The sequence below is a fragment of the Apteryx mantelli genome, chromosome 2 (assembly GCF_036417845.1).
Source record: "Apteryx mantelli isolate bAptMan1 chromosome 2, bAptMan1.hap1, whole genome shotgun sequence".
Classification (NCBI taxonomy): Eukaryota; Metazoa; Chordata; class Aves; order Apterygiformes; family Apterygidae; genus Apteryx; species Apteryx mantelli.
The window spans coordinates 168,404,126-168,417,446 of NC_089979.1; the positions used below are offsets into that span (position 1 = coordinate 168,404,126).

Consider the following 13,321-nt stretch of genomic DNA (forward strand, 5'->3'; position numbering starts at 1 on the left):
TCAGATAAACAACCTGCTCTACGCCTCCCTGAGATGAGCTATAAGTGAGGTCTAACACACTATAGATTAATCACAGTTAAAGTTCGGTGGTGGCTAAAATCCTAGCTAGAAGGCAAGGATCCCAGACAAGTCTGGAGGACACTGTGGGCAGAAGACACAGAAAAGCAGAAGGAAAATGGGTAAAAACCCGGGAGGCACAAAGAGGCAGGGAGTGGGGAACTGAGAGTTTGGGGTAAAACAGAAGAGGAAGAGCTGTGGGTGGAGGCAAAAGCAGTGGGACGGCTGGGAGGAAAGGGGAAGGACAAGGCGAGAGGACAAAATCATCAGCTCCGGAGCTGGTTGCCCGCTTTGCCAAGGGTAACCGCACCGCCGTAGGCTCCGTTACGGTGGCGGCATCCTCCCCATCACCCATGTTGGCCACGGGTGTCCCCGTTCATCCCTTCACACTCCTCGTGCTCCTCTCCCAGCCTGAGAGGGGGGTGACCTACCTCGGCTTGACACGCCAGAGAGCTGCGTTGATGCACGTTCCCCGTTACTGAACACGTCAGCCCCACTGGGACGTCTCCAAAAACCCTCCTCCATCTGCAGCTGGCTGCTCCCCTGCTTGCAGCAGTGCTAAGGAAAACAGAGATACCTCCATCCTCCAGCCGAGAGCTTGGGGGTGAAATATTTGCCTGATGGTCCATGTGTGTCTGGTGGACTATTTGCCTGAGAAAGCTGGAGAAAGGAAAAAAAAAAAAAAAAAAGCTTCCCTGGAGCATAAAAAGGGTTAAAGAGAAAAGCAATTTTTGCCGAATTGGGGCTCCCGGGCGCTGCAGCCTAACGCAGTGGAGGCGTGCAGCCTGCGGCTCCCTGGGGAGCAGGGCTGGACGGGAAGGCAAGGGGACGGACCGTGCATGTCCCAGCGTGCGGTGCCGGGCGCTGGCCCTCTAACCTGGGCAGGGTAACCAGCGACACACATGGTTCGTGGGAGGAAAATCCCCCGCCACCAGCACGGGCCAGAGGAGGGTGCAGGGGACGTGGAGTTGGGGCGGCTAAAATCCGAGCTAGCAAGGAAGGAGCCCAGAAAAGTCTGGAGGGTGAATGGGGAGCAGGAGAGACCGAAAAGCACAGGGAAAATGGGTAAAAGCACAAGGAAAATGGGTAAAAGCACAGGACATGGGGTGGGATGGGGGCTGCGGGGCGCAGAGCGAGGAGGAGGGCAGAGGGACATCAGCAGGGACTGGACACCCACAGAGGGGACCAAGCCTGCGCAGCGCGAGCGAGAGATCGGGGCTGGGAGGGAGCCAGGACTGGGAGGGCAGAGCTGGGTCAGTGGTTGATTTAAACCCTCCTCAACCCTGGGGAAGGTGAACCTGCGTTGCTTTGCCCTTGTACGGATTAGCAGTGCTCGCACAGCCAAAAGAACACTTATGGGGCACTGGGTTTTGGAGAACCTCAAAATGTTGGCGCTCTTTCCTCCTCTTGGCTTTCAAGACCGAATCAGTTCAGTTTTTAACCCCTCTTCCTCTCTCCTGAACTCATTGACAGCAGCATTTCCAATCTCTTAGTCTCTTTTATTCAGCCAGCAGCCCATAGCCTGGTGTTAAGGGCAGCAACCACAGAGTGAAATTCTCTGCCCCCTGTTTTTTTTCTTTTTCAAAAAGCAAGCCTCAATGCAGGTGCAGCTTTTAGCCTGGAAAAAGTAATTTAAGTTCCCGCAAAGCACACGCTGAAACCCATCAACCTCGCTCAGCAGCCCAGTCACTCCAACGTGACTGTAACGTACCTTTGCCCTGATTGTACCTGCTCTTTCCATGCTCAAAAACATCTGTCTTCAGTGAAAGGAAAGGGAGGTATAAGCGGCAGAGCTTTGCAGGGGAAGGGTAAATACTTGCCACCAATAGGGACTGAGGTTGTCAGCTGTGCCTCAGCTTATCAGCGACCAGATGTGAACAAAGAGCCTTCTCCTGCCCCAGGCCAGGTCAAAACCCCGGACGGGCGCAGAGCTCTCATGGCTCTCTGGGTAACTCTTCTTTGTTCCCTGGTAGCATCGCTGCTTGGTGGCCTCTACCTCCTGGGAGCGTTTCGAAGGAGGAGAGCCAATGAGCCCCCTCTGGACAAGGGTCACATCCCGTGGCTGGGTTACGCCCTGGATTTCAGAAAGGACAGTTCAGAGTTTCTAAAGAGGATGCAGAGAAAACACGGGGATATTTTCACAGTGCTACTCGGAGGCTATTACTTCACCTTCGTGATGGACCCCTTTTGCTTTGGCGCCATAGTGAAGGAATCGCGAGCCAAACTAGACTTTACGAAGTTTGCATCCGAACTGGTCCGCCGGGTTTTTGGATACCAGTCCGTTGAAGCCAGCCACAAGATTATTCAGCTATCAAGCACGAAGCATCTGATGGGGGATGGACTCGTTGTCATGACACAAGCCATGATGGAGAACTTGCAGAAGCTGATGCTTTTCAAGATGAACTCAGGAGAGAGGGAGCGAACGTGGCAAGAGGACAGTCTCTTCAACTACTGCTACAACATCATCTTCAGAGCTGGGTACCTGGCTTTGTACGGCAGTGAGCCACACCAAGGGGCAGACAACAAGGAGAAAGCTAACGAGCACGATCGTGTTCACTCTGATGAGCTGTTCTATGAATTCCGGAAGTACGACCGCCTCTTCCCTCGCCTGGCCTATGCCGTGTTGCCTCCCAAAGACAAAACTGAAGCTGAGCGGCTCAAGAGGCTCTTCTGGAGCATGCTGTCTGTGAAGAAGAGCCGACAGAAGGACAACATCAGTGGGTGGGTAAGTGACCAAGAGCAGTCCCTGGCAGAAAACGGTGTTCCCGAGTACATGAGGGATCGTTTCATGTTTCTGCTCCTCTGGGCATCCCAAGGCAATACTGGCCCAGCTGCCTTCTGGCTCCTCTTCTATCTAATGAAACATCCAGAAGCTATGAAGGCTGTGAAGGAAGAAGTGGATAAAGTCTCCAGGGAGAGCGGCCAGGAAGTGAAGCCAGGTAGGCCACCAATTAACGTCACTAGGGACATGTTAAACCAGACCCCTCTTCTGGACAGTGCTCTGGAGGAGACCCTGCGGCTGGTTGCAGCCCCAATCCTTATCAGAGCCGTCCTGCAGGACATGACCCTTAAGACGAGCGACGGGACAGAGTACGCTCTCCGCAAAGGAGACAGGGTGGCTTTGTTCCCACATGCCTCTGTGCAGATGGACCCAGAAATCCATCCCGAGCCTCACCGATTTAAATATGACCGGTTCCTAAACCCAGATGGCACCAGGAAAGATTTCTACAAGAATGGGAAAAAGCTGAAGTATTTCAGCATGCCTTGGGGAGCAGGGATATCCATCTGTCCTGGGCGGTTCTTCGCGACCAATGAAATGAAACTGTTTGTGTTCTTGATGCTGACTTACTATGACTTGGAGCTGCTTGACGGAGAAGAGGAGATCCCGCCGATAGACAGCAGCCGCTGGGGATTTGGAACGATGCAGCCCATTCGTGACGTTCGCTTCAGATACCGGCTGCGCTTTTAATTTGAAAAGCCTCATTACGTTCGGCCTCCTGGCTTGTTTAGGAGCTGTCGGTGAAATAAACTGCACAAAACTCCTCCCACGGGTATCGGATCCGTGCAGAGTGCTTTTGTGAGAGCGAATGCTGGTATGACCTTGCTTGTTTAACAGTTATTGTGGCTTTTCTCTTTATTTCCATTGCACGTTTCACTGCTCTGTGTCTATGGTTATTGTATTGTTTTTACTTCAGTTTAACTTTGGGACTGTGTTATTTTGTTATCAGACTCTTAACGATGTATTGAAATGAAATGAAGCAAGCAGAGATCCTAGCATATTTTCCACGTGAAGCATATCCGCGGCAGAATGGCATCAGCCCGCACGCTGGGGATTTGTCTCCCTCCTCCCCACTTTTCCCCTTGTCAATCCGAAACGTCTCACTGCGTTCAGAAAGGCACTGAAAGGTCGGAGAACGATAAATATGCTCTCTGCAGCTGCAAGGGTTTCATCGTGGGCTTAGCACTGTCTGGCCTGTCATCTCCTTTCGGCATCAGGTTAAAATGCATTCCCCTGAGGTCCCCAGACAGACGCCCCTCAGAGCAGAGGTAGGACCTACTGACCACAGACACCCCCACAACACACAACTGCTCACACCTAAGAAGAGGAGAGAGCTTGCTGGTCTCATTTGCTACATTACTGGGAGGCAAAGGGAGTTGCAAACATCAGTAATAACCTAAGGTACCATTTTCATGCATCTGCATGATTTAAGACGTGGATTTAAGCCTTTCCAGGGCTGCGAGCGGGTGCACGTTCAAGCCCAGTGTCTTGTGCACAGCTGCTGGGGATAAAAAGGGTATTTGCATCTGTGTGTGTGTGTTTGGATTCATCCCACCTGCTGTAACGCGGCTGGAGCGTGGCTACCTACAGCTGGGTTCGTTCCCCCACAGCACCGAACCAAATCACTGGTTCAGTCCAGCTCGTTGAACGTGCCCAGAAATGTCCGAGTCTGCAGGCTGGCCAGGAGCAGATCTGCCCTCCTGCGAGAGAAAAGAGAGTGTAGCTAAAATTAAATTTTATTTTATTTTCTCCAGGTCAAGGTTTTAACCAGCAGAGCTGGTCTTGAGCCCCATGGGCTGGTGGCATTGCCCAGAAGATGCTTCCTGGCAAGGGCTTCCCCCCTGCCAAACTCAGCCCCCGTTCTCTTGTCCTCTTGCCAGTCCCGCTTGGGGAAGGCGATGGCAAGGGCAGACACTGGGTTCATCCCAGGGCTCCGGGCCCTTGGGGACAGCGGGGGACACCAGGGTGCATCGACCCCGCTTCCCATTGGCCCCTCTTTCCCCCAGCATGCTCCAGCAGCGGAGCAGCCCACAATGGCCGGAGGGGGCTGTGGCGGTCGGGGAGTGGTGGAGGAGAAGACAGGACTGGGGCAGGAGCGAGGACCATAACAACCTCGATCACCCGTGGGCTGCAGCCACAGCTACCTCTGGGCCACAAAACATCCCTGCTTTATGCACCTGTAACAGCCAGCCCAATAAAAGCTAAAACTTTGCCTTGCAAATATTGCTTTGCTTCTTCCCTTCCGCGGTCACAGCAGCTCTTACAAGAGTTAAAGCACAGCCTTGCCGGGGGACAGCAGACTGGTTTTACCCCGATGCTAACCTTGGACTTTGGCGATTACATATGACCGAGGAACCCAACTCAAACATTTTCAGGTGTGTCAAAACATCAAAGGCAAATTTGGCTTTATTCTCCGGAGGCCAGAGTTATGTTGTAACTGCATCTCGAGGGCAAACTACAGGCCTTATAGCGCTGGAAAATTCAGAGAGAAGTGGTCAAGCACCTGGGGCACCACTAGGATAAATAAAAATGCCCCGTTTCCCAGTAGAGTCAGGCCCTGAAGCTAATGCTGTTATCCAAAAAACTGGCCTGACGCTCTCGCAGCAATGAGCTGGCACCCATCCAGTTATGCCGAGCGAGGGGCAGAAAGCAGAGCCGTGCTTGCGAGGTGGCACTGGCGCAGAAGTTGGCTGGCTGCGATGCCTTCTGTCCCACCGCTGTCTTCAAGTATCGCTTAGTGGGTGCCCTTCCTTTGGCATTATCTTCAGGCTGTTGTGGAGGAAAGAGAGGAAAATTAGATAGGGAGAAGGAAAACACGTCCACGTAAGACAGGAGTGACGGCAAGAACCTCAGGGAGACTGGAAGCACCTTCTGGTCTTGATGGGGGTTCTTCAAACCCTCAGAGCTCCTGTACACCTGCCCCCGGGCGAAACAGGCAGACGTATCACGCCACCGTGGGCATCCAGCTGAGGCTGTTGTGCCGTTAGGTGACACGTCCCAAGCGCTCGAGCCAGCTCACCAACCTCTCCCACCACTCCACATCGCTCAGCCACCAGCGCTGGCTGCATCAAAGCCTTTGGTGACTGCTCCAGCCTCTCACTCACCACGAGACACGTGCGGGAGCCCCATATGGGTCCTGGTTATGAAGGGAAGACGAAGTGACATCCCCACCTCAAGGCATGCTTTAGAGAGGATTTTTTGTGCAGCTGGCTTGCATGAGGGTCATAAATGGCTAGGGCCTGGTGCATACATGCCGGCATTACTTGCATGGCATAGGGTCTCCTCGCTTGGGTCGGGGTGAGTTGGACAGGTCCTGAGCAAACACGGGCTGAGTTTGGGAAATGGAGGCAACATAATACGTTGCATTTTCCTTAGGCATATTCCCCATGAGGGCACATTAGCAGTGCACGACTGGGCCTTCCCCTCCTGGCAGCTCCCTGGGGTAAGGCCGGGAGAGGTGACCCAGAGCTGGGCGATGACCTGAAGGACTCAGGGAGCTCCAACACCGCGGCAACGTGGGAACTTTCAGATGGCCGCTTTAAAGAGAACCTTTTAAACGCTGTAAAGAGAACCACCCCGGTACCTTTGGCAGCGGTATCCAGAGCTAGTCTCTATTTCTAATGAGGCAGGAGCTTTTTCTGGGCCATTCAGAAGCTACATAGCGAGGGTGCAGTTTCACACCCCCAAGGTCTCTGGCAGCAACACAGTACAACAATACTGTGGAAGGATATAAAAATAATGACAACGACAACGGTTCCGCAGAAAAATCTAGCTTTACCTCTTTGTCAGAACGGTTTATTTAGCATTAGTTAACAAAACAATATTGAGTCTATAAAAGACTTCAGACATGCTCAGGTGCATGCAAATGTGAGAAGCAAAAAATCACTTAATTGGAGTCAAACAAGAAAGAGGAGCGTCAAAGCTCCAGGTGAGTTAATCGGCAATCCAAGTTTTACGCGTAGGCAGGTTGTCCCCCGACATTGAGCTTTCCAACCCAAAGTGCTCCAGCAAGAGTAAAGAACGAGGCTGTGCCAACGGAAACCTCCTTGAATTCGTAAAATAAGTTAAATCGGAAGGAATCCGGGGTCCTGAAAAGTTTAATGGGCCAGATCTCATAACAGTGCCCGTCTCCCATAATGTCTCTGCCCCCCAGAGAATCGGGCATGGAGTCTGGCCCTGAAACCTTTGGTTTCTCTTCTTTCGTGCACCATGAAGGCAAGATAACTTTGACATTCAAAGCTTTACAGTCTAATCCGTGTCTGCTCTGCGCAGCACAGTGAAAGCTCCTCTAATCTCAGTTACTCTTTCTGTACTATACCAGAGGACTCGTAATGCTGTACGCTTTGGGTTTCGAACAGTATGGGGTTGAATGTGATGGAAAGCGCTGCCGCTGTTTAAACAGCGTCACTTCTACGCGACGGTATTAAACCGTAATACATCAGGAACCGATTTCCGGTTCTCCTCCCTCTCGACGCAGCCAGCTGCTGCTCTGAGAAAGCATCCTATCACACGCTGCTCCTAAGGAAAACTCAAGGAACTCAGCAGAACCAACAGATACATCCTTCACTTCACAGAAACGCAAAGGAACACAGAGGTTATAAGTACAAAGAAATTATACAGCTGATACCACCCATGGTAAAGGAAAGCAGTGCCTTTCAGCAGCTTCTGAAGAACAAAGAGGTACATGAAACTTGAGGATGCTTTGGATTTTTCTGAAGAATCAAAGCATACGGCATTTGCCCACGGCACTGCTTTCACGTCTCTGGATAGGTGTGCCTGTGCACCCCCCAGAAAACAGCCGCTGCGCTTCGAACTACCAAGGTCTCTTAGCCATAAATCTTCGGCGCATAACGAGGTCGTGGTCATTATTGCGTCTGATGCCTTTACTGCTGTGCAATTACATTTAAAGCCATCCTAAGCGAAAGCACCGTCTAACCCACTTTTCTCCAACGCACTGTTCACACGGCCTGCAAGCGTCTTTGATGTCCCCCCCTGAGACTCCAGGAATCTCAGCATCTAAAACCGAGGCTGACAGGAAGAGTGAAGTGTAAAGTTATCTGTGGCACGTTATTGTCTGTGGCCTGCAAAGGTGAGAACTGCACTACTACGTGATTGAGTGCAATTGCTGGTCAGTCCCAGCCCCAATTTCTCTTTGCTCATGTCGGTAGAAGAGTTGCTGTACATGCTATGGCAGAGCGAGTACGTTCTATCCAGATACCACCTGGACCACACAGGTCAAAACAGGTTTCCTCTATCCAGAGATCTTCAGTTCATTCAACAACACGGTTGCTGTGCTGAAAATTTATAACGCTCTAGGTAATTACCCTAGTAGAGGGCGGCTTTTAACGTGCAGGCATTTAGCAAAATGACCGTAACCATGTCATTGAGATTCCCTGGCTTTGCCACATCTCCCACAAGCCTGGGAACAGGCATTTGTCCTGTGGCCAAGCTCCTTCCACCCTGTCACACCACATGTGGAAATATCCTGCGGCAGGCTGAATGCACAGATCCGAAACAGTGCAACAGTGCGTTTTCTACGGGGAGCCAAGCAAGGCAGGGACTTCACAGCAGCAACCCACTCACACACTGCTTTCCAGGCTTGGCAGCTGCCTAACGGCCTCGGATGTGCTCGGAAAGGGCTTGCTGCACAGGCCCGTTTTAGCCTGCTTGTGAGGGAGGCCACACAACTAAAATTCTCCATCTGCCTCCTCTGGGAACTTCTTTCCTAGAGAAGCCCATACTCCAAGTCACAGCTTGGCAAAGCTGGTTTTTCACAGGTCTGCACGTTTGCTCTTTAACACACTTCTAAGACAATGGATGCAGACAAAGAAAGACAGGGGAGGGGTTGCTTTAAGATCTCATGTGACAGGCAAGTCTACTTCAAGGTCTAGTGGGAGACTTCAAATGCCTGTCCAAAGAAAAGCAGAGCTTCATGGTTTTACAAACCATGAACATTGGGCGTTCATGGAGAACAGTAACTCTGCTCAAAGCCAAGCAAGCTATCGCCACTTGCAGGATCAGGAAAAGGAAGAGATGCAACTCATCAGTTACTGGAAAGCCCCCATCTACGCTAACACTGTCACACACATAACGCTTAATTGTACCTCCCTTTGCAGGGAGGTTCTTCTTCACAGCTAGAAGCATTCTCCTCTAGCTTGGGTGGCAAAGCCCTGTGTTTAAGCCGGGGTCAGGCCCTGTGAGGACAGTGCTGTCTGGTTGTGTACTTGGCCAGGCAAGCAACATGCTGAGCCCAGCCGCCCACGGATGCTGGCAGAGTCCCACCACTCCACCCTTTTGTCTGGTACTTGGCAAATACAAAGGATCACGGGGTAAGTCAGGTTGGAAGGGACCTCAGGAGCTCTCCAGTCCAATCTTTTGCTCAAAGCAGGGTCAGCTATCAGCTCAGACCAGGCTGCTCAGAGCTTTATCCGGTTGGGCCTTTCTGTCCAAAGCCCTTAGATACGCTGCTATTCACCATCAGCTCAAAAAGAGGCAGGTGCTACACTTCGTACTATTTCCCCTTGGCGAATCTTTCTGATATTTACTCTGATTTCATCCTACAGTCTAATTATCACCTTCTCTAACTCCTCCTTGCCTCAGGGCTATTTTCTGATCATAACTGTTTATTGACTTCTTTTGGATTGCAGGCAGGTGAGAAAGCCCATCCATCACTCAAACCTTGCTGCGGTTGTTACTGTGGGACGAGCAGCGCAGTAACATCTGAAAGGGTGTCTGGTGCCGCGTCCTGGGACAAGGGGCAGAAGTCTTTGTGTTCGCATGCGTGGAGTTTTCCTGACTTCAGGGAAGGATTTGCAAAGCTACTCGGGGATGGTAGCTAGTCCCATTCAGAACTGGCTAGACAAATCCGTCCTGGTTATTCCAGGAAGCTTGGAGCCAAGTGACACACATACTGTCAAGTTACCATCAGTCAGATGAGCCATACTAACAGTCCAGGCATTCATTCCTACCCTGTGGCAAATGCAAGAATTGGATTTGTTCACAGTTATGCTAAACTGCGTTCACAGAGAGCTAAATGCACAACTCCAGGCAGTTACCCTAACTCAGCTGATACACAGTAACTTGACAGTATCCTTTAGTGCCAAACACTAAATGCAGAAGCGGGGAGGGAGACAATTCACCGGCGTCTTCTCATCTGCTTCACTGTGCAATCATCAGGCCGTACTTGGAGCACAGCAGGCCCCTTTTCTTTTCCCGTTCCATGAGGAAATTCCTCAATTTGGTGGTGGGAAAGGTAACCAGCGCTTGCTGTCTGTTGTCCAAACCTGTCTCTTGGAGCCATGGGCTCTGAAGGCACTCTGAGGCTGATGGCCTTCCCCTAGGACACAAAAATGTGAGAACATCAGTCAAGGAGCCATGCTGGGTGAGGAAGCTCCTAAGAAATGGAGAGAAAGAAGGGGCAATAACCAGGATCTGCATAAACTGTCCTGTTGGGAAAGGAGACACTGCCTTACCAGGGATTTGCACACAGCGTGCTCTGGAGAAACGACACTGCCCCTCCCGAGAGACCGGCATAGCATCGCGTGAGCTTCACTTTCCCCTTCCTGGTCGTTCTCAGGAATTCACAGGCTATGTCAGAGCTGATGGGGTAGTTGGCACTCAACCTAACCCAAAAGAACAACTAATCAGCATGAAAGGCCACTCCAGAGATGCTTCTGCTCCCAGGAATTCCCACCCAGCAGTGAGAGGAAGGTCATGCAGTGTTCTTCAGTGGGTTTTATGACTTTGGATGCTTAGCCATTTGGTGTAATTCAAATTTTCCAGTTAAAGTTGGGGCTTTTGAAATGAAGTTGAGTGAGAAACACAAGCAGCTGCTGGGTCTACTTTTAGAATAAAGGAGCTATACAGGCAGCTCGTTGCTCCATCTGGAGACATCTCTGGGCCATGAGCATCCTGGCACGGGGCAGCCAGCTGCACACCCTCCATCACCCTTCTGTGGCATCGCCAAGGAGAAAAGACATAACTGAGGTTGAGGTATCCAAGTCAATGCATCACCCCTGGTTGATGACTCTGAAATTGCACTTTTAAAGTGACTACTGTGGCAGACTGACTTACATGATGAATGCTGTGATTCCAATGGACCAGAGGTCAGTCTGAGGGAGGGCTCCTTGCTCTGTCAGCAGTTCTGGAGCTAGAAAAGCAAATGCGAGTGAACCAAGCTCTGTTCCACACTCCAGCACTACGATCAGCACAAAAGCAGCAGGTACTTCTGTACTTTGCTACATTCCCCAAAGGATGGAGAAAAAAACCATCTAGCACAGGCAGGTGCTCGAGGTAGGACATCTCCATGGGTCATAAATGCAATGAAACTTTGAGAACATAAAACCAATGGGCACCTCTGAGCTCATTTCTAAGGGGCTTTGTTTTTTGGGGTTTCTTGCACCTCCTGATCTGGCTGGTTTACTACTTCCCATTTTATGTATCATGTACGTTTCCCACAGGGGATGCTGAGGGCCCAGTCTCCTCCTCACTGGTAAAAAACAGATGTCTCTTCTCTCCTATCAACCCCATGACACCAATGGGAATATGAGGGCTAGAGCATGAATATTCCTATGGATATAGCATATGTTCACAAGGGGTTCTGTGGCTTTCAGGGACATCCCTGATGTCAGCTTTGTGGTTTGCCAGTCGAGTCTCAGGCCTGGGTATGCCAGGCTGTCTGTGGTTCCTCCTGAGCCCTACATACGGCAGCCAGGCAAAGCGAGGACGGTGGCACTACACCCATCAACTCAGGGCACATGGATTGCAGTCAGAGTGGCGCTGGCCATGACCTCTGGCTGTGTTCCCCATGGTCAGCAAGTGACAAAGCTGTCACCGCCAGCCATTCCTGCAGACACAGACTTTTATCAGAAGGCAGCACCAGGGAGACCTTGCTTGCTGGGACCAGCTGTAAACTGTCACCGTGGCCAACTGCCCAGTCTGACTCTATTTACCATGGACTGCATAAAGGCCAAGGTTGCTCTGACTCAACTCTGTACTTACCCATGGTTTCAACATAGTCCATGCACTTGTCCATGGTAATAACTTTGTCTTGTGTGTAGAACTGTGCATTGCCAAAGTCCAGGAGTTTCAGCAGGTTGGGCTCAGTGATGATCATGTTTTCAGACCTGAGATCCAAGTGCAGGATGCTGTGGGCATGGAGGTACTCAACCGCACTGAGGATCTGCCACAGGTAATCTCGGACCTCCACTTCTGAGTAGAATGGCCTGGTAGAAGAAAGGGGATAGAAACCAGAGGTGTCCTACTTGCATGCTCAAGAGCTCCAGTCTCCACTCACTGTCATCCTCCCCTGGAAGTCTAATCCCATGAGGTCCTTGCGAGCCCAGCAAAAGCAACTCTACTCATTTTAGAGAATCTACTACATATGGAGAGGCTGGTCCCTCTTTTGAGTCTGGTTTATGGATGCAAGAGGTTCAGAGGCTAGTGTGAACAGCACTACAGAGAAAGCAGTGGTGGTGCAGAGATAAAAATGCAGATTTGATGCCCACCATTCCCACTCCTTTAATCAGAGGATTTCAGCAGATTTGTTTGCAGCCATCATGAGAAACGATCTGGAGGGGAAACAAGGCTTCCTGAGCCACAGTAATCTCCTTGTTATGGGAGAGAGAGTTTCATATCAACTACTGTACGATGCTTTCAACCTCTAAACTGGATGACCCTGAATTGTCCTCTGCCCCAACCAGGCAGGGAAGTTAAGCACCTTCTTGTGTCACAAGAAGTCGCAGAACAAATGCACTACAAATCTAGCAATGACAGCCCACTGGAACAGATGGAAAGAGATAATCGAAGATGACAAATGAAAACAACAGCTGTTTTGCTGCCGACACCAGCCCCGACCAGAAACCCTTCCCTCCAGGAGTTCCTCCATGTGTTATTACCGGAGCGCCAAAGAATGGAGTAGTTCTGGTCCCACGCACATCTCCTGGATCAACACCAAGTGCCGTGGGCTGACATAGGCTCCCTTCAGCTGAGCTATGTTTGTGTGATGAAGCTTCCTCAGGACTTGGTACTCCAGGAGCACAGCCTGTTTGTCTTCTTGCCAGTAAGGGATGATTTTAGCAGCTAAAGTCTTGCCGCTTACTTTTTCCCTGCACTGTCGGACAATGCTGAAACGCCCCCTGGTACAAAGGAACACAAAGGCAAGTTAAACTTCTGCTATTTCTGGAAGAGCCAGGAGCTTCTGCATTTTAAAGTCAACAGGATCCCACGCATATTTTTCATCCATGCCCTATGCTGGGTTATCGCAACTATTGTCACAGTCGGCACTTCCTTCCTCTGCCTCTAAATTGTACAGCCACTTTATATTGCAGGAGTGAATCCTAGTAAACCACAACAAAGATTGCTCAGCCAATGATCTCAGGTTTCTATGTCCAATGTCATTGCTGCTGGAGGCGTTTTCATCAAAATACCATACTAGTAGTTGAGCAGGGCTTTTATAAAAGTCACTTTTCTAAGTTCTAGCTACAT

At 50.8% G+C, this 13,321-nt stretch overlaps 2 protein-coding genes across 2 annotated transcripts in view; one reads left to right on the forward strand and one right to left on the reverse strand.

Annotated features, from left to right (window-relative positions):
• The first annotated feature begins 1,978 nt into the window (after positions 1–1,978).
• Positions 1,979–3,526, forward strand: LOC136991312 (5-beta-cholestane-3-alpha,7-alpha-diol 12-alpha-hydroxylase-like). The gene has a single exon (XM_067292031.1). The coding sequence runs from the start codon at positions 1,994–1,996 to the stop codon at positions 3,524–3,526; it is 1,533 nt and encodes a 510-aa protein (XP_067148132.1). The 5' UTR covers positions 1,979–1,993.
• Positions 3,527–9,940: 6,414 nt separating this feature from the next.
• The window catches only part of LOC136991348 (obscurin-like), a 143,932-nt gene continuing 140,551 nt past the window's right edge, over positions 9,941–13,321 (reverse strand). Inside the window, 5 exon segments of the mRNA XM_067292215.1 lie at positions 9,941–10,172; positions 10,309–10,458; positions 10,910–10,985; positions 11,837–12,060; positions 12,733–12,972. Of these exon segments, the coding sequence (XP_067148316.1) occupies positions 9,995–10,172; positions 10,309–10,458; positions 10,910–10,985; positions 11,837–12,060; positions 12,733–12,972 (868 nt within the window). The 3' untranslated portion in view covers positions 9,941–9,994.

What these genes read in the sequence shown, in the direction of transcription:
- LOC136991312 (XM_067292031.1), top strand. Translation starts at nt 1,994, where the DNA reads ATGGCTCTCTGGGTAACTCTTCTTTGTTCCCTGGTAGCATCGCTGCTT.